General features: G+C 51.3%; 11 protein-coding genes across 11 annotated transcripts; 3 read left to right on the plus strand and 8 right to left on the minus strand.

The window, feature by feature from the left end:
• Positions 1 to 26: 26 nt before the first annotated feature.
• On the minus strand, positions 27 to 1193 carry CC1G_01786 (RNA binding protein; the record flags this gene model as incomplete). Its single annotated transcript, XM_001829054.1, has 3 exons — positions 27 to 254; positions 303 to 550; positions 602 to 1193. The coding sequence occupies 3 exons, from the start codon at positions 1191 to 1193 to the stop codon at positions 27 to 29; spliced, it is 1068 nt and encodes a 355-aa protein (XP_001829106.1).
• Positions 1194 to 1669: 476 nt separating this feature from the next.
• Positions 1670 to 3219, minus strand: CC1G_01787 (hypothetical protein; the record flags this gene model as incomplete). The annotated part of the gene is made up of 4 exons (XM_001829055.2): positions 1670 to 2061; positions 2121 to 2217; positions 2274 to 2699; positions 2761 to 3219. The coding sequence occupies 4 exons, from the start codon at positions 3217 to 3219 to the stop codon at positions 1670 to 1672; spliced, it is 1374 nt and encodes a 457-aa protein (XP_001829107.2).
• Positions 3220 to 3363: 144 nt separating this feature from the next.
• On the minus strand, positions 3364 to 4290 carry CC1G_01788 (hypothetical protein). The gene is made up of 7 exons (XM_001829056.2): positions 4233 to 4290; positions 4075 to 4181; positions 3957 to 4019; positions 3860 to 3905; positions 3694 to 3805; positions 3584 to 3626; positions 3364 to 3528 (listed from the first exon to the last, which is right to left on the minus strand). The coding sequence occupies exons 1-7, from the start codon at positions 4256 to 4258 to the stop codon at positions 3467 to 3469; spliced, it is 459 nt and encodes a 152-aa protein (XP_001829108.1). The 5' UTR covers positions 4259 to 4290; the 3' UTR covers positions 3364 to 3466.
• Positions 4291 to 4690: 400 nt separating this feature from the next.
• CC1G_01789 (hypothetical protein) lies at positions 4691 to 5639 on the minus strand. The gene is made up of 7 exons (XM_001829057.2): positions 5593 to 5639; positions 5410 to 5516; positions 5288 to 5350; positions 5185 to 5230; positions 5022 to 5133; positions 4928 to 4973; positions 4691 to 4862 (listed from the first exon to the last, which is right to left on the minus strand). The coding sequence occupies exons 1-7, from the start codon at positions 5625 to 5627 to the stop codon at positions 4777 to 4779; spliced, it is 495 nt and encodes a 164-aa protein (XP_001829109.2). The 5' UTR covers positions 5628 to 5639; the 3' UTR covers positions 4691 to 4776.
• Positions 5640 to 7190: 1551 nt separating this feature from the next.
• On the plus strand, positions 7191 to 8891 carry CC1G_01790 (glutamate-rich WD repeat containing 1; the record flags this gene model as incomplete). Its single annotated transcript, XM_001829058.1, has 4 exons — positions 7191 to 7383; positions 7436 to 7759; positions 7817 to 8507; positions 8558 to 8891. The coding sequence occupies 4 exons, from the start codon at positions 7191 to 7193 to the stop codon at positions 8889 to 8891; spliced, it is 1542 nt and encodes a 513-aa protein (XP_001829110.1).
• A 711-nt stretch (positions 8892 to 9602) lies between these two features.
• Positions 9603 to 10887, minus strand: CC1G_01791 (hypothetical protein; the record flags this gene model as incomplete). The annotated part of the gene is made up of 11 exons (XM_001829059.2): positions 9603 to 9644; positions 9701 to 9814; positions 9863 to 9993; positions 10046 to 10063; positions 10115 to 10128; positions 10183 to 10191; positions 10245 to 10282; positions 10337 to 10628; positions 10678 to 10697; positions 10736 to 10798; positions 10858 to 10887. The coding sequence occupies 11 exons, from the start codon at positions 10885 to 10887 to the stop codon at positions 9603 to 9605; spliced, it is 771 nt and encodes a 256-aa protein (XP_001829111.2).
• Positions 10888 to 11088: 201 nt separating this feature from the next.
• CC1G_13701 (atypical/TAF1 protein kinase) lies at positions 11089 to 14906 on the plus strand (the record flags this gene model as incomplete). The annotated part of the gene is made up of 13 exons (XM_002912123.1): positions 11089 to 11539; positions 11603 to 11748; positions 11796 to 12311; positions 12366 to 12590; positions 12641 to 12736; positions 12783 to 12946; positions 12999 to 13348; positions 13378 to 13695; positions 13753 to 14051; positions 14113 to 14264; positions 14337 to 14463; positions 14529 to 14565; positions 14623 to 14906. The coding sequence occupies 13 exons, from the start codon at positions 11089 to 11091 to the stop codon at positions 14904 to 14906; spliced, it is 3165 nt and encodes a 1054-aa protein (XP_002912169.1).
• A 289-nt stretch (positions 14907 to 15195) lies between these two features.
• Positions 15196 to 17723, minus strand: CC1G_01794 (transcription factor PacC; the record flags this gene model as incomplete). The annotated part of the gene is made up of 5 exons (XM_001829062.2): positions 15196 to 16517; positions 16566 to 16811; positions 16864 to 17074; positions 17129 to 17160; positions 17219 to 17723. The coding sequence occupies 5 exons, from the start codon at positions 17721 to 17723 to the stop codon at positions 15196 to 15198; spliced, it is 2316 nt and encodes a 771-aa protein (XP_001829114.2).
• A 340-nt stretch (positions 17724 to 18063) lies between these two features.
• On the minus strand, positions 18064 to 18963 carry CC1G_01795 (hypothetical protein). Its single transcript, XM_001829063.2, has 3 exons — positions 18708 to 18963; positions 18367 to 18647; positions 18064 to 18313 (listed from the first exon to the last, which is right to left on the minus strand). The coding sequence occupies exons 1-3, from the start codon at positions 18919 to 18921 to the stop codon at positions 18200 to 18202; spliced, it is 609 nt and encodes a 202-aa protein (XP_001829115.1). The 5' UTR covers positions 18922 to 18963; the 3' UTR covers positions 18064 to 18199.
• A 165-nt stretch (positions 18964 to 19128) lies between these two features.
• On the minus strand, positions 19129 to 20206 carry CC1G_01796 (hypothetical protein). The gene is made up of 4 exons (XM_001829064.2): positions 20114 to 20206; positions 19857 to 20062; positions 19656 to 19806; positions 19129 to 19588 (listed from the first exon to the last, which is right to left on the minus strand). The coding sequence occupies exons 1-4, from the start codon at positions 20164 to 20166 to the stop codon at positions 19174 to 19176; spliced, it is 825 nt and encodes a 274-aa protein (XP_001829116.2). The 5' UTR covers positions 20167 to 20206; the 3' UTR covers positions 19129 to 19173.
• A 323-nt stretch (positions 20207 to 20529) lies between these two features.
• CC1G_01797 (hypothetical protein) lies at positions 20530 to 22072 on the plus strand (the record flags this gene model as incomplete). Its single annotated transcript, XM_001829065.2, has 7 exons — positions 20530 to 20749; positions 20902 to 20990; positions 21049 to 21091; positions 21150 to 21182; positions 21238 to 21456; positions 21510 to 21772; positions 21830 to 22072. 7 exons carry the CDS (start codon positions 20530 to 20532, stop codon positions 22070 to 22072), a joined length of 1110 nt encoding a protein of 369 aa, XP_001829117.2.
• Between the last annotated feature and the right edge of the window lie 56 nt (positions 22073 to 22128).

Raw genomic sequence — 22128 nt, forward strand, 5'->3', positions numbered from 1 at the left:
CCCCCAATGCACGCTTTCCCACCGACCTAACCAACCGGTATTGCGTTCACTCCTGTTCCTAAGCTCTTCGGTTTCCTGTTGCCTCTCTGTTTCCTTTTACCGCCTCTATTCGTCGTCTCCTCGACAGTGTCGCCCACTGACCAGGTTCTCTTCGTCGTCGGTGCTTGGTCGATTCCAGAGGTCGCCGAATATCGTTGTGGTTTGTCAGGTTGCGAAGGTATTGACCCTTTGGTGCCCTTGTCCACTTTCTTTTGCTAAAAAGACGTCAACGACAAGTCCGGAACGAATAGCACTAAACATACCCTTTGACCAAGTAAAGCCTTGTTTCGTTCCCGTAGCTTGTTCAACCTGGCCTCTGATTTACCCCCACCGCCCGCGGTCAGTTCAACATTGATCATTCGGCTCTCAAGCATGGAATGGTGAAGTTTGAGCGCTTGTTGCAATGGCGCTTTGGTCTCGAACTCGAGGAATGCGCAGCCTTTCGATTTTGGCCTTGCCGCCACGCCAGGCTTTGCTTTGGGAGTAAGCAAGCGGACGGTTGGTGGTGGATCTGCCATGCTGTTAGAGAATATAAAGATAGAAAATCCAGAGTAAAACATACCACAGACGGCAGCAAAATGAGCCTGAATCGCCTCCTTCGTCGTCGTGTATTTTAAATTCCCAACGAACAAAATGAACCTCTGCGTTTTATCACCCTTTGCCTTCTTTTTCGCCCTCTTCTCTCCTTCGCCGTCTACATCCATCCCGTCCTCACCGCCGTCCTTCTCCTCCCCGTCAATATCCCCTTCCTCCCTCTTCCGCTTCTTGCCCTTGCCTGTCGTCGAGGTCTTAGCCACCAGAACAGCGTCCCCAGTCTCCTCTGCTCGAACCGCAACCTTGCCTTTACCCTTCCCCTTGCCATCGCTCGCTCCCTTCTTCCCTCCCTTCTTACTGCCCTTCTCGTCCTCATCTCCCTCAACTTCCATCCTATCGCATTCCAAACCAGCGATATCCTCGTCGTCCATGGCAGGGATTGCATTATCGTCCATTGCCAAGAAGTCGGCATCCTTGGTAGAATTGGTGGTAGAATTGGCGATAGCGGTAGTAGTGTCGGTGGAAGAGGAAGACTTTTTGCCAGACTTGCGGTCCCGGAATGCTAGGCTCTTTTTCTGCTTCTTGGTGAGCTTTTGAGTGGTGGTGTTTACAGTGGACATCGCGCGTTCAGTGGATGTATTCCGCCTGGGGCAAAACGAGGTTCCGGCCTAGCAAGTGTGCGCTGTTCAAACGTGTGTTGGAACCCTTTATTGTTTCAAGGGGTATGAGATAGGGAATGGTGGTATTTAGAGGGTATCACTGACAACTAGCCATGGAGGTTGAAGTGAAGTTCCTACAGCTAGTTTCGCGAGGAAAAATAGGGAACACGTGCGGTTCCCCATTAGGTGCAGAAGTACCCCTAGCGCAGAAATGCAAGAAAGGTCGAAAGGCTAGGCGACATGAAATAGTGAACACAGATGAAGTATCAATGCAACGTATCGTAGCTAGGCAGTACATTTGGTACGTTAGGCAGATAGTTCGGATAGTTCAAGAATCGAGACGAGCAGACACAAGATAGTATACAAAGCGAGCGGCGCTTGCATGAAATCAACACCAAGAAATGAAAAAACGAACTCCAAAAGACAGGCAGGGCTATTCACTCAGTAAGGGTGAGCCCATTGACTGCCTCTCCAGCCCCGGCAACTTCTCTCTCTTCTCCCTCCTGCCTTCGACGAGGTATAGGCCTCAATATTGGACTTGCTAGCAACATGGGCGCAGACCTCATGGTCGGACTCGAAGTGTTGCTAGCCAGCCTAGGGTATTGTGTGTATGAACTCGATGCGATGGTGGGTGATGATGCAGCGGAGCTTGCTGTGGATGAAGGAATAGTGATGGGAATAGAGATGGGATAGGCCCTCGGATTTCCATTGTTGCCTCTCCCCATTGGAGAACTCATGGAAGCCATCATAGGGTCGCGTAGATAGTGCAGGGACGGAGAAACTGCCCTGCGCTTCGAGCTTGTAGGGTATGGATCGAACCTATCTTCCACTAAGAAACACAGTCAGTCAAATAGAGTGAGATATGTAAGGCGAAAAGGGCTGTCGTACGTTTTCGTTTGTTAGAACGGACGGCACTTGACGTTGGTGGCGGGGTATACCTCCAAGAGGTACTTGAAATGGATGGCAGGAGAGGAGACCCAGGAACCTGTACATTGACGATGAGCAACATATTTACATTTCCCAGAATCCATTGTTACTCACCATATCGACATCCATCATATTATTGCCTCCAAAGCTGGAGGAGCTGGTCTCGGAGACGCTCATCAGCATGCTAGCATCGTCTCCGTTGACACTCCCAGCAGCACTTCCAGCAGGCGTCTGTGTCTTTTGTCGTACAATGTTGATAGGCTGGGTGCCAGTGGCGGGCGGAGGAGGTGCGCTGAATGCAAAGGGTTCGTCCAGCTCGAGCTCATCGTCGCTTGGTGTCTCTTCCCGCTGTGTTTCTTCTTCATGTACCGGCGCTTCCTCGGGATATCTCCCTCTGTCGGTAAATGGTCTTGGTGTCCGGGGAGGAATAGGTAGCTCAGAGTTTGAATGGAGCAGGCGCTGGAAAGCGGCTTCTGACTTGACTTCGTCTTCTTCAGGTTTCGGCTCTGAAAGGATCTTTAAAATACGGGGCGGCTTAAGCTGTCGAACGTCAAATAACATTAGCGTGCTGCAGTGTAAAGACGCGAGAATTGGGACGTACAGGGAAAGCGAGTCGTCTGTTAAAAATAGTGGGCATGTCGGAATCCATGCTTGCAGCAGATGACCTCCTTCGGGGTGGAGTAAGTGGAGGCTTCGAAGGCTTTGGTTTGGCCGTGACTGGCTCATCATCGCCGTTTTCAGACCCTTTCAAGGGTGGAGTTGCATTTTCAGAGCTGCTAGGCGAGTCTGTGGACATTCGTTCTTTCTCGCTCTCAGACTCTTCTGCGATGAAGGCAGCTTGACTCTGGCTACGTCGCCGCGCATGATGGAGAGTAAATGACGAGGAGAGCGGGCTATGGATGCGTGATGAGAGGAGGCTAGGGCGTCGAAAACGTTGAAGTAAATAGTTGGGGTCGTCGAGTGTCACAGATGAACCAGAAGCTCCAGGACTGGATATTGGGGGCAGCGCAAAGTCTGAGGACGATGTCGGTAGCGACGGCCTTGAAATATCTTTGGGCATTTCAGATGGTTGCAAAGGTGAGAAGGAAAGTTAAAACGGGCGGGGCAAGTGGTCAGAATCATAAATGGGCCTCGAGCGGTGAGTGTCGGGGGACGCAAGTGTTCAGATCAATCCCACATTCAACATAGGGGACTTCCTTCCGAATCCAGCCAAACGATTGTACCTATGTTTCTCCTCATTACATTACAGGTCGCCCCATGCGTAATATACAGAAGGTTAAGGGCAAGGTATGATAGTTTATGCTCGCTTAAGCCTTGATGTTCTCGAGAACCCAGGTGCCAGCGACGTAGGTGGCAGTCAACAGTGATCCTGAGGGAGTTTCATTAATGACTTGAAAGATCCACTCCAAATGGGGAGAGCTTACCGAGCAGGGAGATTGAACCGAGACCGTAGAGAAGGCCAACGCGCTGAGATGACGAAGAAAATGCGTAAGTCTCGCCTCTGAATTCCATGGTATCCGCTCACGACACGTACCTTCTTGGGGTCACCAGTGATGTAACCGCGGGTGTATGAGATTCGACTCACGACCCAGAGAGCACAAGCAGCCGCAGCAGGAATGGGATAGCGAAGGCCAGTTACAATGGTGCTGTAATGCTTTCTTAAGAAGTGATACAAGGAGTTGGTCATTGTCTCGACTTACGAGATGTACACGGCGGGAAGATTCTCGAGCGTGTTTTGGTGGGCACCTGGGAAGCAATGTGAGCTTGGTCCTCCTCTCGAAACGCCTATTGACATACGTTGAGCGCAGTTGAAGATAAGTGCTTCCTTGGAGGCTTTCTCTTGCGCCTTCTCGGCGTATGCTGTTGGGGTCGCGTAAGAAGAGGGACCACCATACGAGGAAAACCCAGAACCAACCTTGAGGGTAGTCAATGCCAGCCTTCTTTCGTGCAGAGCTCACGGCAAAGCTCTGGCCCAAAAGAAGCCAGACGGTCGACACTAGCGACGCGCCGACATAACCGAAACTGCAGAGGTGTTTAGTTGGAAATTCGCGTTGTGACGAACCTGCCACGTACCCTTGAGGAACCAAAGCGGAAGACATTGCTCAGATTATTGGAAGTCAAGAACGTTGACGGGGATATGTTTGCTGAGGAAGCATGTGGGGAAGGCGTGGGCGTTTATATCATTTTCGAAATCAATTTGATCGACCCAGAACGCGTCACCACATTTGGCCGACGGCTCTCAGTCTGCAGAGCTCTGGAAGATTCGAAACCGCTATGTTGGCAACCAGTGCACCCTTGAGAAAAACTCTTTGTCATCTCTGGAAAACATCGACGTGGAAGTGTGGGGAGCTTACACAGTAGCGGGATTAGTAGAAGCTCCGATGAATCAATGCCGGAACGGTTTTGGTGTGATGGATGGAGGGTGTTAAGCGCCCGTTTGTTCACTACCTGTGCTGTGTTTCCGTTATGCTTAAACGGATAGATTCTAACCGAATTGTCAAGGGCGTGAATGTGTGCATGTACGACATAAATCGAATAGGATGTATTAAAGCCAAGTGGGGCCCTCTACCTGCCAACGGGCCACCAAGTCTGAATCTTCGGCGCTACTCGTCACAACTCAAGGCACCGGCCCCTGCTTGTAAGCTTTGGTCGCGGCAGTCACAAACCAGCCCAACGCGAGATAGCTGGAATATACGAAGGGACCTATGTAAAGGACACGCATCGGTGAGCTCGAGGAATCAAGCTTCTGGCAGTGAGTGCTAACTCACCGAGAATAGATACCCCGCCAATTTTGGCAACGACACTACCAATGCGCTATCTCTCTGTTATTACTCATTGAAGCTGAAGTAGACAAACACTGACCTTGCTAGGGTCACCCGTGACATATCCATTAGTATACGCAACCCTGCCAATGGACCACGAGGTGCAAGCAAGCGCTGCCAGTTTGGGATGATACAATCCAGTAAGGATCGTTCTGACAGATATGTGAGTGGAAAAAAGACCAGTCGAGCCAAGTTATACATACGTCACATAAACCAAAGGGAGGTTCTCCAGTGTATTCTGGTGGGCACCTATTTCAGAGAAGGGGTTCAACACAAAAGCGGAGGAAAAAGGAAATAGTAACCGACGTTGGGCACAATTGAAAATGAGGGCATCTTTGGATTCCTCTTGCTGTTTCCTGTCGGCATACACTGAGGGTGCATACAAGTCAATTGGGCTAGAATTTCGACAGAGGGGTGCGTTCACGAACTCTGCGGGTATTCGATCCCAGCCTTCCGGCGAGTCTTGTTAACAAGTCGGTATTGCATTAGCAGGACCCACAAAGTAGTGACCAGCGAGGCGCCGACGAGCTGAAGCCTGTCATGCAAAACGCCCAAGGTACGAGTGGGTCAGAACGGGGTTGAGAAAGAAGGCTCTCATAGAGTGCACGTACCCATCTGGGTCAGCAATAGTAACAGTCAAAATCATATAGAGTGATAAGTGGGGTATGTAGTCGAGGAGGGAAAGCTCGATAATGATGGTTGGAGCGTATCGGGTCGCTTTAAATAGTCGTTCAAAGAGTTCGCGCTCTGTATCCGCAGGCGATGAGACTCCGAGCAACGTAAAAGCATGGAAAGGTTCTTTCCGACTTCAAATCAGAATGACGAGGAATAGCTGTGTACGCGCAGAGGCCACCGGAGCATTGCTACACCACCGTTATGGAATGATGTATGAATGAGCTCCCCGGGGTGATGTCTGATGGCATCTCCCGAATGTCGCTCAAGCTCTGCGGGATGTCTGGGGATGTCAAATCAGCAGATTGGGCGACATCGTTGACACTGAATGTCAACCAGACATCCAGGCTGAGGTCATTGGGACATCCCGGTCAAGGTCACAGCGGGATGGATGCATTGGCCAGGGAAAGCGCGATATTTTTCATTTTTCATTGGTTGCTCTGGGACCTTAGCTTTGAACGTTTGGTACAGTGACAATTTAATTGTATTCGCGCAAGATAGTTATGTACAGAAGACAGGATGCTAAGTACGTTGAATGCCTACACATTAAACGAAAAGCCGAGGTACCAGTGCCAGCGCATCCACTCCACCCTGAATCACCAGACGATGCGAAAGCTCATGGGAGAAGTCTGCAATTATTTCTTAGTGAAATACTGGAGAGACCGATGGACGACTTACAGTTATTGCCAGACAGCTCAGCGGACCCAGACTACAGATACTCGAGTACTTCAGGCCATCCCCAGTTCCAGCGGATCTCGTCCTGCATGAATGAAGAGAATGTTAGACGTGAGCAGCCAGAATACCAGTTTTATAAACTTACCGCCAGAGGGGGAAGGAGGCTGGGCTTAGAAGGCCATTTCGTCGCTGGCACCGCGCTGAGGATGGTGAGGGAGCGAACGGACTGGCGACGCGCCGCCGCGACCTGAATATGAACCATCGATCACGTGGGCGAGTCCGCTGGCGGCTTTCTCGCGGCTCAGCCTTGCATCCAGTCGCGTCTCCCAAGTCCGACTTCATGTTTTGCAGCGCATGAATCTCGGGCACGCTGGCCCTAATTTCCTTGCTAATTATGAAGCAGACAAAGTACAGTATTGTAAAGTTAAATAAAATTCACCCAATCTTTTAACCGTTCGAACCCAGGTCAGTTTATGATTCTGAGTAGGGAGGGGTCTCGGGGATCTTGCCTATGAGCTCAGCGAGAGCTTCACCACAGGTCGACCAAGATCATCCAAATTGTCGGCGCGAGATCAAGTTCCGGACATCTCACGGAGACTGTGACAAGGTCAATTGACGTTTGGCGGTGAGGTCAACCGACATCAAACCCTGATGTCGCCAACGGCTCTCGCCAAAATGGTGGTGTATGTAAGGATAAGTGGTCGCTGCGAATAAACTAAGTTCCGCCGCAGGCCTTTGCTGCGGGCCCAGCAGCACTCGGACGGCAAGTGCCGGCCCGCGACAGGGGCTGATCACAAGTTTTGCGATTGATTGACTTCGCGCAGATTTTGCTTTTAGCAACTCACATATCTTCACACCAAAAATGTCGAAACGTCCGGCAGATCCTTCGACATCTACCCAAAACGCCGATGGGCAACCCTTTGCAAAAGCGCCATTGAGCGCAAACAGACGTGAGGTCGCAGCTAACGATGAAATGGGGGAATTTGAGGATGCATGGGAGGACGAGGTGGAGAGCGACGAAGAGGTCGTGGATGCCGAGGCTCATGATGAAGACGGTGCGTTTCATTATGATCCCCTGTGCATAAAGCTATAGCTAGGGCACAATAGGCATGGATGTCGATGGCGTTATGCCTGCGATAGAGGAATCCGAAGAACCAGCTCCTCCACCAAAAGTTTTCGTTCCCGGGCTTCACACACTCGGCAAGGACGAGGTTCTTGAGGCCGACGAATCAGTGTACATTATGCGCCATGCTATGCGCGTCAACTGGCCTTGCTTGTCTTTCGACGTCCTCCGCGATAACCTTGGAGATGAGCGACGTCGGTTACCTGCGACCGCCTATATTGTCGCTGGAACCCAGGCAGATGAAATGAAGAAGAATGAAATTGTAATCTACAAGATGAGCTCGCTTCACAGAACGCAGAGGGATGGCGGTGAGTGTCTGGTCACAAGTCCTTAGGAATATTGGACCTCAATGGACTCTTGTGCAGATGGATCTGATGTGGAGGACGACGAAGACGACGAAGACGATCTTGATGAAGACCCCATCATCGAGTTCAGGTCAATACCGCACTTTGGAGGCGTGAATCGAATTCGCGCACAACCCCTGCCGCCTACTACCCCGCTTCCCCCGGTTTCCCAACCGTACTACGTCGCCAGTTGGGCAGAGACGGGAAAGGTCCACATATGGGATGTCCGGCCGCTTATCGAATCCATTGACGTCCCTGGTTACTCGTACGAAAAATCTCGAGTACAAACACCAGCTTTCACAATCAACTCCCATGGACGAGCAGAGGGTTTCGCAATGGATTGGGCAGCGTCTGGCCCATCTTCCCTTCGACTTCTCACTGGTGACATCCATTCCAAGATCTACTTGACCACCGTCACGCCAACAGGCTTCAACGCCCTTTCTCAACCATTCACCTCACACACATCCAGCGTCGAAGATATTCAATGGAGCCCAACTGAGCCCACCGTTTTTGCATCGTGTTCGGCTGATCGTACTGTGCAAATTTGGGATGTTCGAACCAAAGGCCGAAAGAGCGTGGCCGGTATAGACCCAGCACACGAAGCCGATGTGAATGTTATCAGCTGGAACAAGTTGACTTCGTATCTGTTGCTCAGCGGTGGAGATGAAGGTGGAATCAAGGTTTGGGATCTTCGAAACGTGAAACAGAAAGGGTCGGTATTTTCCACTCTCTTATCCTACACTCGCATTAAACGTTTTACAGGTCTACTGGGCCCACACCATCACCAGTGGCCTCTTTCAACTGGCATTCCGCCCCCATCACCTCAATAGAATGGCATCCTTCCGAGGATTCCGTTTTCGCAGCTTCCGGTGCCGATGATCAAGTAACGCTGTGGGACTTGGCTGTCGAGAAGGATGCCGACGAAGCTGGTATGGACGATGTTCCCGAAGGCGGAAAGGACATACCGCCGCAATTGCTTTTCCAACATCTTGGGCAGAAAGACATCAAGGAGTTGCACTGGCACCCTCAAATTCCGGGCACAGTTATCTCAACGGCTTTCGACGGATTCAACATCTTCAAAACGTTCAACATGTAGGGTTCCAATTGAACGAATGCCCACATACTGCCTACGTTCATAACTAGACGGGAAGTGGTCAGAGCTTGCTCTGGATGGAACCATCTGCTGGAATCCGGATCTAAACTGTAGGTAGATTAACAAAGGAATGATACCTGTTGAAAGGCCGAACGGAATCCCCCTTTGGAGACCTGGTATATAGGAGACCTTCCTCGCGTTTCAACACGATGTGTATCATCGAGTTTTCCCCAGGCCAGAGCCAGAACACGAAACCTTTGGCGAGACAAGAGAAGGGCCGAGTCACCAGTCGGCTATCTGGTGAGGATGGCTCACTGGTTGACATGAAGAGTCCAAATGCGTGACGGAAGAGACGACGGGGTATCGGGCGGGATGGTCCCGGCAAAAGTGAACTTTTTTCGGACAATTCGGTTAGTACCCCAAAGCAGAAACTTGAAGGTATGGGGTACCCGCCAACAAGATACTCAGACTCACCACCACCACAAGCCCGCCTGCCAGCTCCGATGCAGTGTAAACCCAAGCCTGAGATGTCATCTTGCTGTCATGCCGAACTCCTGGAGGCCGAGACTTGAAACTTGAATTAGTATAAGTGCTTGGTTGCTGCAAAAACTGTCGGTTGATTCGCGCGGTGCGCCTGAACGTGACCTAGGAACCCATCCACAGTTCGAGCATCCTGAGGCGCTACTGTAGGTTGTACTGTACATGATGTCCCGCTTAGTATAATGCCGCGCGGTTGTTACTCTTAGGAGTTCGGATCTGGATACCGAAACAGATTGAGAATATACTGACAGTAATAAGGAGAGGTCCCTTACCTTGGATATGTTCTTCTGCATCATGTCAGTGATGGATGCATAGACGTTTCTAATATCATATAGGTGCTGGCGAGCGAAGTAGAACTGTTTCTCGTCATGATCCCTCAACGCGAGCTAAACGGGCCGTGAGTCACCGAAAGGAATGCAACTCGATTCACGTACAGCATAGTCCTCGATGTTCGGGTACTTGATCAGTTTAGAGCAGATCTTCGCTCTCGTGAGGTGGTCTTGCCGTGGTAGGTCACGGATTGCAAGCGCCGATTCCTGGGCACGCTGTAGCTCCCCGAGTACCTCTGTTCCAGGGTAAATATACTGAGTGGTTGATAGCTTGACTCGGTTACCCACCCTCTTGGACGTGAACACCTGAACAACTGTTAGATTTCTCCTGCTAAGATTGGGAGACGCGACGCATACCAAAGTTGTCACCACTGAGAGCGAGGTCAGGCGTTATATATGCGACACCATGAAAAGTGTACACTTACTCTTCTATTCTATGGTGAACAGTTAGCTCGCGTGTGTTCTAGGGAAGGGGTCTTGTACTTACTTGGGCAAGGTCAAAGTAACCCATAGGCGCACTTGATCCTATTGGCAATATGGATTCCGTATTCCGCGCAGATATCACCGGAAGTGACGCACCGTGAGATCTGCTAGTTCTTCGCACTCTTTCTTCACGAAATTGTAGATCTTGTTCGTCATGTGGTCGTTTGCCTTCACATGGTCCGGGTATCGCGGGCTGGTACCAGCACCAGCTTGCCCTTGGCCACTTGGGACTTCCGAGTCCTCCAACTTGCGCTTCTTTCCAGACGGTCCATCGTGTCGCAAAGATTCTGAAGGAGGGTAGACGGTAGGATCGGAAGTCTTGAGGGCGTTCGACAAATGGAAAGGTGAGGCAGGGTCGTTCAAAGTCTTGAGAAAATCCGTCAATTCGCTATAGGATCGGTTATTGGAAGCCGCGACGAAGGTTGAAGATGACTTACAGAACCTGGAGTTTGCCAGCCTCAAGACAGGATTTTAGGGCATATGGTCAACACCCACCTTCTGAGGGAACGTCCGAAAGACGATCTCCTCTCCAGTCTTTGCAGCGTCTTTGTGAAATTGCTAGTACGTTAAGTTGATACCGACTCAGTAAAGCAGAGATTCAAAAGGGAATGTATCACCTCAAGCCTTTGGGCCAATTCCTTCTCCATGGAATCCATTGGACAGATAGTAGGTCGGAGAACAGTGCGATATGAGTTAACGCGTCCCAACAGGGCCCGAGCTCGTTGATTCTTTTAGGTAATTATTTTCCACGCTTTCATTGACCAGAGTCAGTGACGATAAACCATGCTCCTTGCACTCGAACGTCCAGCTCGGTGGACTACCCACAACTGTGAGAACCTGCTGTACCAATGGCAACCGAAGACGAAACCATCTCTGCCCTCACTGGATTCTCGTTGAGCCATGTTCTCGAAGGACTTCAACTGCCAACTTCAGATGGTCTTCGAAATCAACTTGGAATAACCGGTATTCCTGAACTCACTTCGAAGCAAATCTACAACGACAAGTGGGATGATGACGAAGCCGTGGGACCTGACCAGGGAGAGGACTGGGAGGCGGAAATAGACAGGGAGATGCAGGAAGAGGAGGAAGAGGAGGAATCGAGAGTAAAAGAAGAGGTCCGGTCACCTCAGCTCAAGAAGAAGGAACGGCGGGTGCGTGTGGTGAAGAGACTCGTGGAGCGACCTCCGACAGTTGAGGAAAGATTCCCGACTTTTGCGAAGGGAAAGGTTCTCGACTTCACCGAACTATTCAAGGGATACACCGTCAAGAAGTCTCGTCTATCGAAACGACCATACCAAGGTGCGTCTGTTTCGAACTACCGTTTTGACTCGTCTTTGTGGCTTATATATATATCAATTCTAGTGGAGACAGTATATCCTCGCAAGCGTGATGTTCCACGGTCGTTTCTGGAGTCGGTAGTGGGCGATGCTCGAAGTAATGCCAACAAACGTGTTGAAGAGGTGGTGGCAGCGGGGAATGTTGAATTGGATCTTCGAAGGGCTTTGGAGGTCAGTGGAACAACTGCATGTGTCGGATCCCTCTAAACTGAATGCAGGAACGCGACAAAACGGACGTCCCAGTATCGTTGCCTCTCGATGATAGAACGTTTGACCTCGTCCTCCTTTCCAATTGGGAAGATGAAATCATGTATGGGCCTGGCGATGTACAGGAACTTCCGACCACGACCGAGCCTGAAAGTACTTTGACTACGCCCGTGAATGCTGCCCTGGAATCCGGAGCCTGGACGCAAAGTATCATCTGGAGTCCGCGCGCACCTTTCCGCGACTTCACTCAGTTGGAGCTTCACGAAGAAGAACTTGTGCCTGAGGACAAACCGAGTAAGCAACACCACGTTAATGTAACTATGGTACACGCTAAAGTACTCTCAGGTGAGACTGTTCGACCAAGGAAACGTTTGCGGACGGATCCCAATGCCAAAGACAAGTACAATCTATCCAACGACCAATACTACGAGGTGTCGAAAGAAGGCGCTCGTCAGCATGTTCGACAAACCTTTGGCCAACTCGTTGTGGAGCATGCATACCCAGCGCAGAAACTGCAATTGCCCTTCGTATGTTTTCCGCTTGGCCACTTTGGGCGTGTTTCCGCTGACGCTCTATTTCAGTACAAGACACGGTTATCGAAGCAAGAAGCTCGTTCATTTCATCGGCCTGCCCTACAGATCCCTGCAAATATCGAAATCCGTTTCCAGAAAGTCCGAACTGCAAAGAAAAAGAAGGACAAGCATGGTCGCCGTCTGGGCAAAGGCGGGAGTGCCGGCGATGCTTTGCGCAAGACAGCGGATCTCAGCTTGCGAGATACAAGCAACTTTGTACTCTGGGAGTATTCTGTACGTGTAAGAGCAGTTGTATGTTTCCAAACACTAACACTGCCATTCAGGAGGAACATCCCCCCATAATCTCCAACTTCGGCATGGGTAGCGCCCTGGTCAATTACTATCGCAAGAAGGACGAGAAAGACGAATATGTTCCCAAGGTACGTGTCTGCCCTCTGCTTGGGAGATTGCTCTAATGATTACCAGGCGGACCTCGGAATTCCCTTTGTGCTAGAACCGCAGGACGAATCTCCTTTCATGAAGTTTGGTTACGTCTATCCGGGACAAACCTTTCCTGTCCTGTATAATAACCTTGTTCGAGCACCGTTGTTTCGTCACAAGCCAGAAAGTACGGATTTCTTGGTGATCAGGTCCGTACGACATTCAGATACGTTCCGCCTTCACTTACTGATCCTTTTCCAGAAACACCGTCAAAGGGGAATCGAAATACTACATCCGCGAAATCAAGAATTTGTTCGTCATCGGACAGACTTACCCTGTGACGGAGGTCCCAGGTCCCCATTCGCGTAAAATCACGAACACCATCAAACATCGACTGCAAATCATTGCCTTCAAACTATTGAAGAAGAGTCAAGGAGAGCGTCTCAAGATTTCCCGGTTAATGAAGTATTTCCCTGATCAGAATGAGCTGCAGATGCGCCAGCGCCTAAAGGCATGTTGCACCATCACTAGTCCTACGTTTACATTCACTAACTTTAACACCAGGAATTCATGGAGTACCACCGCCGAGGCCCACATCAAGGTTTCTGGAGGTTGAAGTCCACCTGGACACTACCATCAGACGCAGAGATGTTGAAAATGGTTGGCCCCGAACAAGTGGTGCTCACGGAAAGTATGCAGGTTGGGCAGCGACATCTCCAAGATGCTGGCTACAGCCAAGCAGAGGTGTCCGATGGAGACGAATCAAAGCTGTCAGTTGAACAACAGCTGGCGCCCTGGATCACGACCAAGAACTTCCTGTATGCCACGCAGGCCAAGGCCATGTTGCGGCTACACGGAGAAGGCGATCCTTCTGGCCGCGGTGAAGCTTTCAGTTTCATCCGAATCTCGATGAAGGACATTTTCGTCAAGGCTGGCGAAGACTACGAACAGAAGCTGGGTAAGCCATCTTCCTATTAATCCGAGTCGTCTCCTTATTCATTTGCCTTCTGAATAGCTGAGGCCGAAAGCCGACCGAAATCTGCACATCGCTATAACGTTGCTGAGCAACAGCAGATATACAAGTCGGAAATAGAACGAATCTGGAAGGCTCAATACGACTCGTTAAGCAGAACCGACAAGCCTGAGCTGACTGAGGAAGATGAAAGGCGGGACAAGCAAATGACCGCTGCCCTTGAAGCAGGACCTTCTGCTCGCCCCTCCCCGGCCTTCAGTCGAGCGTCGTCTATCGACAGAGAACGTGAGGGCAGCGTTGGACCAGACGGAGCCAAGCGTATCCTCCGGATCAAACGCTTGGTGAGTTTCCTACCCATCGGACTCGTCCAGTTGCACACCCAATGCTGACTACGTAACAAAGATTGACGGTGAATGGCGAACGGAAATTATCCGCGACCCCGCCGTCATTCGAGCTTATGTTCGTGGAAGACAAGCGCTCGAAGAGGAAGCTACTCTAGCAGACCATCTCGCTCCAACAGGTGATGCAGACAAGGACAAGAGAGCCAAGAAGAGGTACGATGACATACATTGTTCTGGGTCTTGTCTGGGCGGTACTGATCGGTCTTGGCTTTGCTTATCACGCAGGCTCGAAGAGGAAATCGCCCGAATGAAGAAAAACCAAGAGCGGCGACTACACAGGAAGAATGCCAAGATCGTCAAAGAAGGTGGTGTTCCGATGCAACTCAGCAGGCCCATGAAGCCGGACACCACGGTAAGTGCTTCTCAAGGGTCCCATTGATTCCCTGTTTACTAAGGCTCGGGCCGTTTTTCTCGCAGCGACGATGCGGTCATTGTGGGCAGATGGGTCATATGAGTGAGTGGATTTCATGTCGAGCAAAACGAGTACCATTGTGACACGCGGTTTCACTAGAAACAAATCGCAAATGTCCTCGTTGGGCAGAGTTCAACAGCGGGACGGCACCGCCTCCTCTGACGCCCTCCAGCTCTGCAACAAGTCCACCGCCTGGGAGCGCTCCAATACCAATTCCAGGGACAGCTGGTTTCAACCGAAGCAGTGGGAGCTTCAGTTTCCAGACAGCAGTCCCCTCCCCTCTGGCAACCAGTCCCCCTATGTCCGCCATGGACGACGACTACGCACCTTCAACGCCGTCTGGTTCCGCTCCAAAGTTGAAGCTGACTCTGAAACGAAACTAGATGCTTCCTTACTCTCTATTGCATTCGTTCACTGTACAATAGTTTACATACAACATTTATCTTTAGGGTTCCTTGGGGCATGCTTGCTGATTGAAAAAAGTAATGGTGTCAATCGAGATTTTCTCCAGCGCCGACGTGAATACAGAGGTCGTAAGAAGAAAATGGGAAAATAGCGGGAGGGTGTAGCATAAGATCATATGGTTCATTAACAAGAAGACAAACTAGCGTCAAAGAGGACTACAAAACGGGAAGAGAAAAAGAAAACATCCAGGCCAGTTCGGTCTCGAGTCTATGCTGTGGCCATATGAACATCTCGGGGAGCTTCATTCGCGAGCAAATCGACACCACGAGGAGGAGGAGCCAACTCTGGGTGTCGCTTCCTGAAATCATTGTTAATTGTCACAAGGAGGTTGAGAATCAGATCGGCGTGGCGGGCTCGTTCTTCCTGGGGGATTTCAGCTTTGTTACGGTGTTCCAGTTCGATCCTGCCAATTTCTCTTGACAACTCCTCGCTCTCTCGTCGGTTGCTATTCGAGTTGCTGGAAAGAGTGGGAGAGGCAAGAGAGCGGAGGCTGGGGAGTTGGCCACTTCCGCTACGAACGTGAGGAGAGTCCGATCGAGTCGAGCTGGGTGTCGACTCGCGCGAGCCACCACTTCCTGGTGGGGGAGAGGCGGGACGGTTGTAGATCTGACTCAACGGTGGAAGACGCAGCTCAGCATCTCCGGGCGCGAGCAAGGGATACAAGGATCCTGGTTTCGAGATCTGGGAGAGGTCGGCGGGGAGACCACGATGCGAGGGTGGTGGCAATCGGGGTTCCATGGTTGCACTGTGTTGGTTGGAATGATCAGCGGTTGAACCAGGGACGGACTTGAGTGGGATGATCGGGCGCATGGACTTGGAGCCGTACTCAGGCGCTGCAAGGTGAGCTACAGGAGGGGCGCCGCCGCGGGATCGCATGTTATAGTCGAACTCGCCCGACACAGTGAGGGGAACCTGAGGAGGGGTGGTCGTGACAGGAGTCGAAACAGTGGAATGGGGGGAGCTGCTCTCAAGCGGAGGTGTCGGGTGGTGATAGGTATGGTTGAAACCCGGGTTGGGAACACCGCCATTACTATACTTGCCGTTTGGGTGAGGACGGTGACGATACTCGCCGGGAGGAGAATAATTGTTGCCTTGCTCCCCGACGTTATACATGCCGGCATACTGGCCAGGAATCGAGGAATGACTTGAACGCGAAGGGGGGTAAGCAGCTCCCGGGAACGAGTTGGGGCCGGGCGGGTAGTGGCCATCTTGGTAGGAACCACCATTTATACCTGGCATGCCTGCGAGACCGAGCTGGCTGAGATTGACGTTATCGAAATAATTTTGGTGAGGAAGGCCGTTGTTGTGAGAAGAGTTGGAATGAGAATGGGGAGCAGGATGGTGTCGGATGCTACCAGAGACATCGCGACCGAGTGTAATCAAAAATTCGTTGACTGCCGCGAGTTCCTCAGGAGTGCGGATATCTAAAGAGACGGATCGTGGATTGAAGGTTCCACTGGAAGTGTACGGAGCAGAGCTACCGTGGTGCTGCTGGGGGAAAGCGAGGGTTTCAAGCCGCTCCGCCATGCCTAAGATAAGATAAGTAGGTCAACCGACGTGAGAGACCACAGACTTACGTGTATCATAAGAAGGGTCAAGCTTTCTCTTCTTCATGTCGTTGATGAAATCATCGACAGAGGGGCCTCCTGCAGTATAATCGTGGGAGCGCTTGGATCCGACTTGAGGGCCAGCTTCGGGTCGCAAGACCTCCCAGGAAGGGATTGGCTGGCCTCCGGCCATGAACATTTCGTGCGAGGGGTGATGACCGTGAATGGATTGGTGGATGAGCTCTGGAGATGGCGTAGGGAGGAGGCCGCCGAAACCTATGCGTGAGCCTTGAGTGTGCACGTAACCAAGAAAAGCAGTGATACTTACCGTCTGGCTTTCGCACACCGGGGTACTTCATTCCACTACCCGACGCTTTGTTCTTGTCGGCTGAAGCAGATGAGCCACGAACACGCTGCACATAGGCGGGATCGACGACGGTGATCGCCTTTGAATGCTTGTGTTGCTGGTGGTGCTCCTCAGTGTGAATCTTCTCATGCTTTTTGAGGTCCTGAGGACGCTTGAACGCCTTTTTGCAGATCTGAAAAATCGGTTATGAGACGGTGAAAAAGTGTGGACAAGGCGGGGTGCTCACTTCGCAAGAATGTGGCTTAAGTGGTGTGTGAACTAAATCGCCCAAGTCAATATTGAGAGAATGGGATGCAGAGGACGAAGAACAAGTTACCTCTGAGATGGCTTGTGATATGATCTCGCTTAGCGCAGGTGGTGCCACAGTCCTTCCACTTGCAGGTGAGGCACAGATTATTGGTGCTCTTACGACCGATATGGTCGTTGCAAAGATGGTTGTAGAGACCCTCAGGATCGACGAAAGACTGGGTGCAGTCCTGCCAGAGACATTTGTGGACGACTGGGGGCTCTGAGACGGGCTGGGCAGGCTTCTGCTGCTCAGCGTGGGCTGGTGCTGGCTGGGCTTGGGGTTGCTGCTGCTGCTGCTCAGGCTGGGGCTGAGGCTGAGGCTGGGGCTCGGCGTTTAAGGGAGCGGGCTGTTGTTGCTGGTCTGCAGGCTGTTGCTGCTGGGGCGGCGGGGACGTCTTCTGGTCGTTGTTGGGCTCGATGTTGGGGGGAGAAGCCTCGGGGGAGGGAAGTGGTTGTGTCATCTGGAAGTATAGAGTGGGGATTCCCAGATTATGTTCAAGCAGCGCCAGAGGAATCAAGTCGTTCTCTGCCATGATGTGCCCTTTTGAGAGAAATCGGCACCCAATCCCGCCAAGAGTCACTGTCGTGTGAAAATGTGTACCGTAATGCCGGAAGACGCCAAGACTGCCCAATTCTCCGGAGTGGATCTCACGAGTTACGATCTAAACAACAAGTACCGAACACTGATATCATCATCTCCGGCACAGTTAACGGCATCCTGAGCAACACCAAGCTTCTCCTCACTGTGCTGCAAGTTGACGAGTACACTACTTGGCCCTCCATGAAGAGACCATTCTCGTCCTGCTCGGCCCCCAACAACGGAGGACGTTGCCAAACAAGACACGCAACCCTCCATAAAAGGAAACACATGGTGGGGGATGCAGTTCCCAATTTGGAAACTCTTGGAATGTTGAATTGGGTTGGGCCCTTGGGCCTTGGGCTTGGCAGGCCCCTCTACGATCACAAGGGCTTTGGGGCGAAAATAATCTTGCTAAATAATAGTTATTAGCTAGAGGTTGGTGTTTTCCTCGTCCTCATCATTTATGCGTAAGACTTTGACCCAGTCGCGGTAGTTAAAGTTACCCTGGCGGTCAGTAAAGGGTCCCTTCAGGAACTTGTCAATCTGCATAATGGTCAGACCAGAGTAACTCTTGGGCAACAACCGTTTCCTCTCACCTCCTGCATATCCATGCGCTCCCCAACCTCACTGAGCCATTTCCGCATTTCCTCCACCTTGACCATCCCAGTGTCGTTCTCGTCAAACGATTCGAAAGCCTCGATCAGCTCAGCCTCTGTGTCAAACTCGAACAATCGTTCACTCATCATCGTGAGGAACATCGTAAAGTTAATCCCCCGGTCCCCAGTACTGTCGTCGTATCCCACAGACGATGTTCTGCTGTGCGTTCCTGGGCGCGCATTCAATAGCTCGTCCATCATCCTCTGCGATGGCGTAATGCCTGATTATCGACGTGTAGATAATAAGTGTACGTGCGCCATCCCATCCCTCTCTCACTCACCGAGGCTCGCAAAGATCTGTCGCAAGTCGTTCTCATTAACCCAACCATCCTTGTCGTGGTCAATGAGCTGGAACGCCTCTTTGAACTGTTGGATCTGTGAGGCCTGGAAGAGCGAGAATACGCCAGATGGCTCGCGTCGCGCTCGCGATTTCTGGGCCTTGGATAGTTTCGTTGGAGTGGGATTTGGTGACAAGTAATCCGGATATCGAGACATATCGTATAGAATTATCCGTCAAGAATCCGAGTGAGGGTTTACAGAGACCAAAGCAGGATCTTGAGTGGTAGTATCGAAGAGAAGCCTTCTCGTTTTGGATGCATTCAATCGTGTTACAGCAACGCGTTCGTGGCTGTGCCCATGCCTCGTAATTGAGCTTTGCTTGGCCGTGAAGCTAAGAATGGCTTGAGAATGGCTTGTCGCCTGGGCATATACACAACGCTCTTCTATCTACTACACTCTCGTCATAATCTACGCCTTCTTCGAGTATGTTTTCCACATAAGCCGCAGTACCCACACCCTCGGCAACCACTTTAAGAACGCAAACAGTCCCGCGTTTCCGCCCAAGGAAAAGTAAGTATAGAAAGGCTGGTTCTTTCTAAGCGCCTTTGCCACAACCTTTTTGGCAAAGATCTCGTTGGGCATCGAGCCAGGTCCCTGACTCGCGTTGATACGCCGCATCATGTCAGGAAGGTACTCGCCCCACAGACTGTCTGGCGCAAGGGTGAAAGAACCAGTCGCATTGGCAGCGATGTTCGACTTCACAGCTCCTGGTGCAATGTGAAGGACTTGGATGTTGTACGGCTGCAACTCCATAGCCAAGACCTCCGAGATACTAGCAACTGCTGCTTTGGAAGCGCAATAGAGCCCGTTCCATGGGGTTGCACTACGGTTCCGAAAGTAGACACATCAGTTAGTTGGAAAGGAAAGCCAAGTAGTGGAAAGGAACTTGCATGTCACCGACGATAGAGCCGATATTAACAATCAAGCCTTTGCGCTTCTTGACCATGTGCGGTGTGGCGGCCTTGGAAACACGTAGAATCGAGATTGTATTGGTATCGAGCACCCGCTTAATATGGTCCATGGACTGCTCAAGGATAGGTCCTAAGGAATAATTAGCGAGATATACATCACAGCTATTGCCTTGTACACACCAGGGGCGATGGTTCCCGCATTGTTCACGAGCACATCCAGCCTCCCTTCAGTGTCGACAATGTGTTGGATGGCTTTGGAGACACTGTCGTCATCAGTAACGTCGATAGCGAGTTTCTGGATCTTCGCATCCGCAAAGTCTGCGATGGTCTCCGTTCGGCGAGAGCTCGCATAGACTTTGCACCCCTGTCTCGCGAATTCCTCGCAGCTAGTCTCGCGTTAGCGGGTGTTTTGTGGCGTGTTGGAGGGGGAGACTCACAGAGAATAGCCTATGCCTCCAGTGCTGCAGCCTGTGATGAGGACGACGGACATGGTTGAACTCCAAGAGACGTGTAGATCCCACCCATGTCCAGGAAACGCGGGGGAGAGGAGGCAATGAAACCCGGGTTGCCGGTGTTCCAAACAAGGTAGGTCTCCGGGGAAAAGGGGCCGAAGCCGTCAAAACTGACAACATGAGGGCTGTCCGCAGGCTCGAGTTCCACCATCGCCGCGCACCATCCCTTTATTCTCCATTTAATTGTTTGTTGACGACGCTTGCTACGCATCGAGTTTGCTTTCGCTTTTCTTTTTCTCTTCTTTCCCTCTGACCTTCTTCTCCTCCACTTATTTCGAGCTCTGTCTGGTACAATTTTTCTTGCTCGACGTAACAACCTGGTCCTTGGTCTCCAATTCACTATGAAAGCTGTCAACACCCGAATCATCCTGGGCTTCATCGCGGCTCTAGCAGCCGTCTCAACCACCCCAACCGCCCTAGGATCCACTCTGGGCCCTCGAGATGGGAGTCTCACCCGACGGCAGGCAGTCTGCAACGGCCACGCTGAGCTCTGTGAGCGAGGCTATGGAACCCTTGCCTACGTTGGAACACACAACTCCTACGCTGTGGACGTTAATAACTGTACGTCTCTTTCATTCCTTTGCTCAATTCTCCTTTACAAACTGAGACGTCTTTGTACTCTAGTGGCAGCAAACCAAGATCATGACAGTACGACCGCCCAACCTTTCCACTCGTGTTCCAGGATGCTAAATCGATGCCACATTCACCTACAGTTACTCAGCAACTCAACGATGGTGTGCGGATGCTTCAGATGCAGGCGCACGACGAGAGTGGTGTAATCAAGCTGTGTCATACCGATTGTGTGCGTGCCTCAGTCCTCGGCAACATGTCTCCTTTTATCCTAATGTGGTTATAATTAGCGGCTCTACGATGGTGGAACACTCGAGAACTATCTCAGAACGGGTAAGCCCTAGTGAATCTTCAAAGCCGTGAACTTTCCTTGATAGCATTTGGATCATAGTTAAAACCTGGCTTGACGCCAATCCCAATGAAGGTCAGTCGGCTAGAGGGGTTTAATCGCCTTTGTACTCACTCTCTCCCTTATGCAGTCCTATCGCTCCTTATTGTCAATTCGGATAACGTCCCGGCGGCCCGTTATGCGGAAGTCTATGCCAACACTGGCATGGATGTCGTTTCCTACAGCCCGCCGACCTCACCTCTCCCCGCCCTCGAATGGCCAACTCTTGGCTCACTCATTGGCTCGGGCCAACGAGTCATTACCTTCCTTTCTACTACGGCTAACCCAGAAATCCCCTATCTTATTGACCGTATGTCCATTTGGCTTTGTCCTCGCAGTTTGCGTCCGCTTACACGGTACTAGAATTCCCTAACGTTTGGGAAACCAAGTTCAACGTTGTAGATCAAAGCAACTTTGATTGTCAAGTGGACCGATCTAGAGGAGACCCTTCGACTTCTCTCTTCCTCATTAACCACTATCTCGACAAACTCGTTCTTGGACAACCTGTTCCCGACCTTGACAAACTAGATGCCACGAATGCCGTTTCCGGATTTGGTTCTCTAGGTGCCCATGTAGAAACCTGCCGGGCTGTTCAAGGGCGTCCACCCAACTTCCTCCTTGTCGATGTAAGTCCTTGCCACTATGTTTGCGCTCATGTTTAGTGATTAAATTTCGGATGCCAGTTCTACGAGTACGGCGGTGGCTCGGTTTTTGAAGTCGCAGCTCAGATCAACGGCGTTCCATATAACCCTGCCACTCCTGTCGCCTCCCCTAGACCAACAGCTGTCGGGACCCAAACTGCAGGCCGCGATGCGACTGGAGGAGCCAGCGGTAGCGCACCAGCCCTACTCCAAGGCTCGCACCTCGTTGCTCTCCTGTCTATGGTTGTAGGCACCGTTGTCATCGCACCATTATTGGTGTTTTGATGATTCAAGACCTGGGTATCCTTGACTTGCTCCAATCTATTTCTTGGAGATGTGGA

The sequence above is a fragment of the Coprinopsis cinerea genome (assembly GCF_000182895.1).
Source record: "Coprinopsis cinerea okayama7#130 chromosome 1 map unlocalized cont3.1, whole genome shotgun sequence".
Classification (NCBI taxonomy): domain Eukaryota; kingdom Fungi; phylum Basidiomycota; class Agaricomycetes; order Agaricales; family Psathyrellaceae; genus Coprinopsis; species Coprinopsis cinerea.

Excerpts from the sequence above, each read along its gene's own strand:
- CC1G_01788 (XM_001829056.2), bottom strand. The coding sequence starts at position 4,258 with ATGTCTTCCGCTTTGGTTCCTCAAGG. Across the intron at positions 3,906-3,956 it reads TATCTTCAACTGCGCTCAAC|GTGCCCACCAAAACACGCTC; the intron begins GTATGTCAATAG and ends ATTGCTTCCCAG. Across the intron at positions 3,806-3,859 it reads CTTCCCGCCGTGTACATCTC|CACCATTGTAACTGGCCTTC; the intron begins GTAAGTCGAGAC and ends AAAGCATTACAG.
- CC1G_01789 (XM_001829057.2), bottom strand. The coding sequence starts at position 5,627 with ATGATTTTGACTGTTACTATTGCTGACCCAGATGG. Across the intron at positions 5,517-5,592 it reads ACTATTGCTGACCCAGATGG|GCTTCAGCTCGTCGGCGCCT; the intron begins GTACGTGCACTC and ends TTTGCATGACAG. Across the intron at positions 5,134-5,184 it reads CTCCCTTTGGTTTATGTGAC|AACGATCCTTACTGGATTGT; the intron begins GTATGTATAACT and ends CATATCTGTCAG.
- CC1G_01795 (XM_001829063.2), bottom strand. The coding sequence starts at position 18,921 with ATGTCTCGATATCCGGATTACTTGTCACCAAATCCCACTCCAACGAAA. Across the intron at positions 18,648-18,707 it reads ACAGATCTTTGCGAGCCTCG|GCATTACGCCATCGCAGAGG; the intron begins GTGAGTGAGAGA and ends GTCGATAATCAG. Across the intron at positions 18,314-18,366 it reads AGCGCATGGATATGCAGGAG|ATTGACAAGTTCCTGAAGGG; the intron begins GTGAGAGGAAAC and ends ACCATTATGCAG.
- CC1G_01796 (XM_001829064.2), bottom strand. The coding sequence starts at position 20,166 with ATGTCCGTCGTCCTCATCACAGGCTGCAGCACTGGAGGCATAGGCTAT. Across the intron at positions 19,807-19,856 it reads TGCGGGAACCATCGCCCCTG|GACCTATCCTTGAGCAGTCC; the intron begins GTGTGTACAAGG and ends ATTATTCCTTAG. Across the intron at positions 19,589-19,655 it reads GGCTCTATCGTCGGTGACAT|TGCAACCCCATGGAACGGGC; the intron begins GCAAGTTCCTTT and ends TCGGAACCGTAG.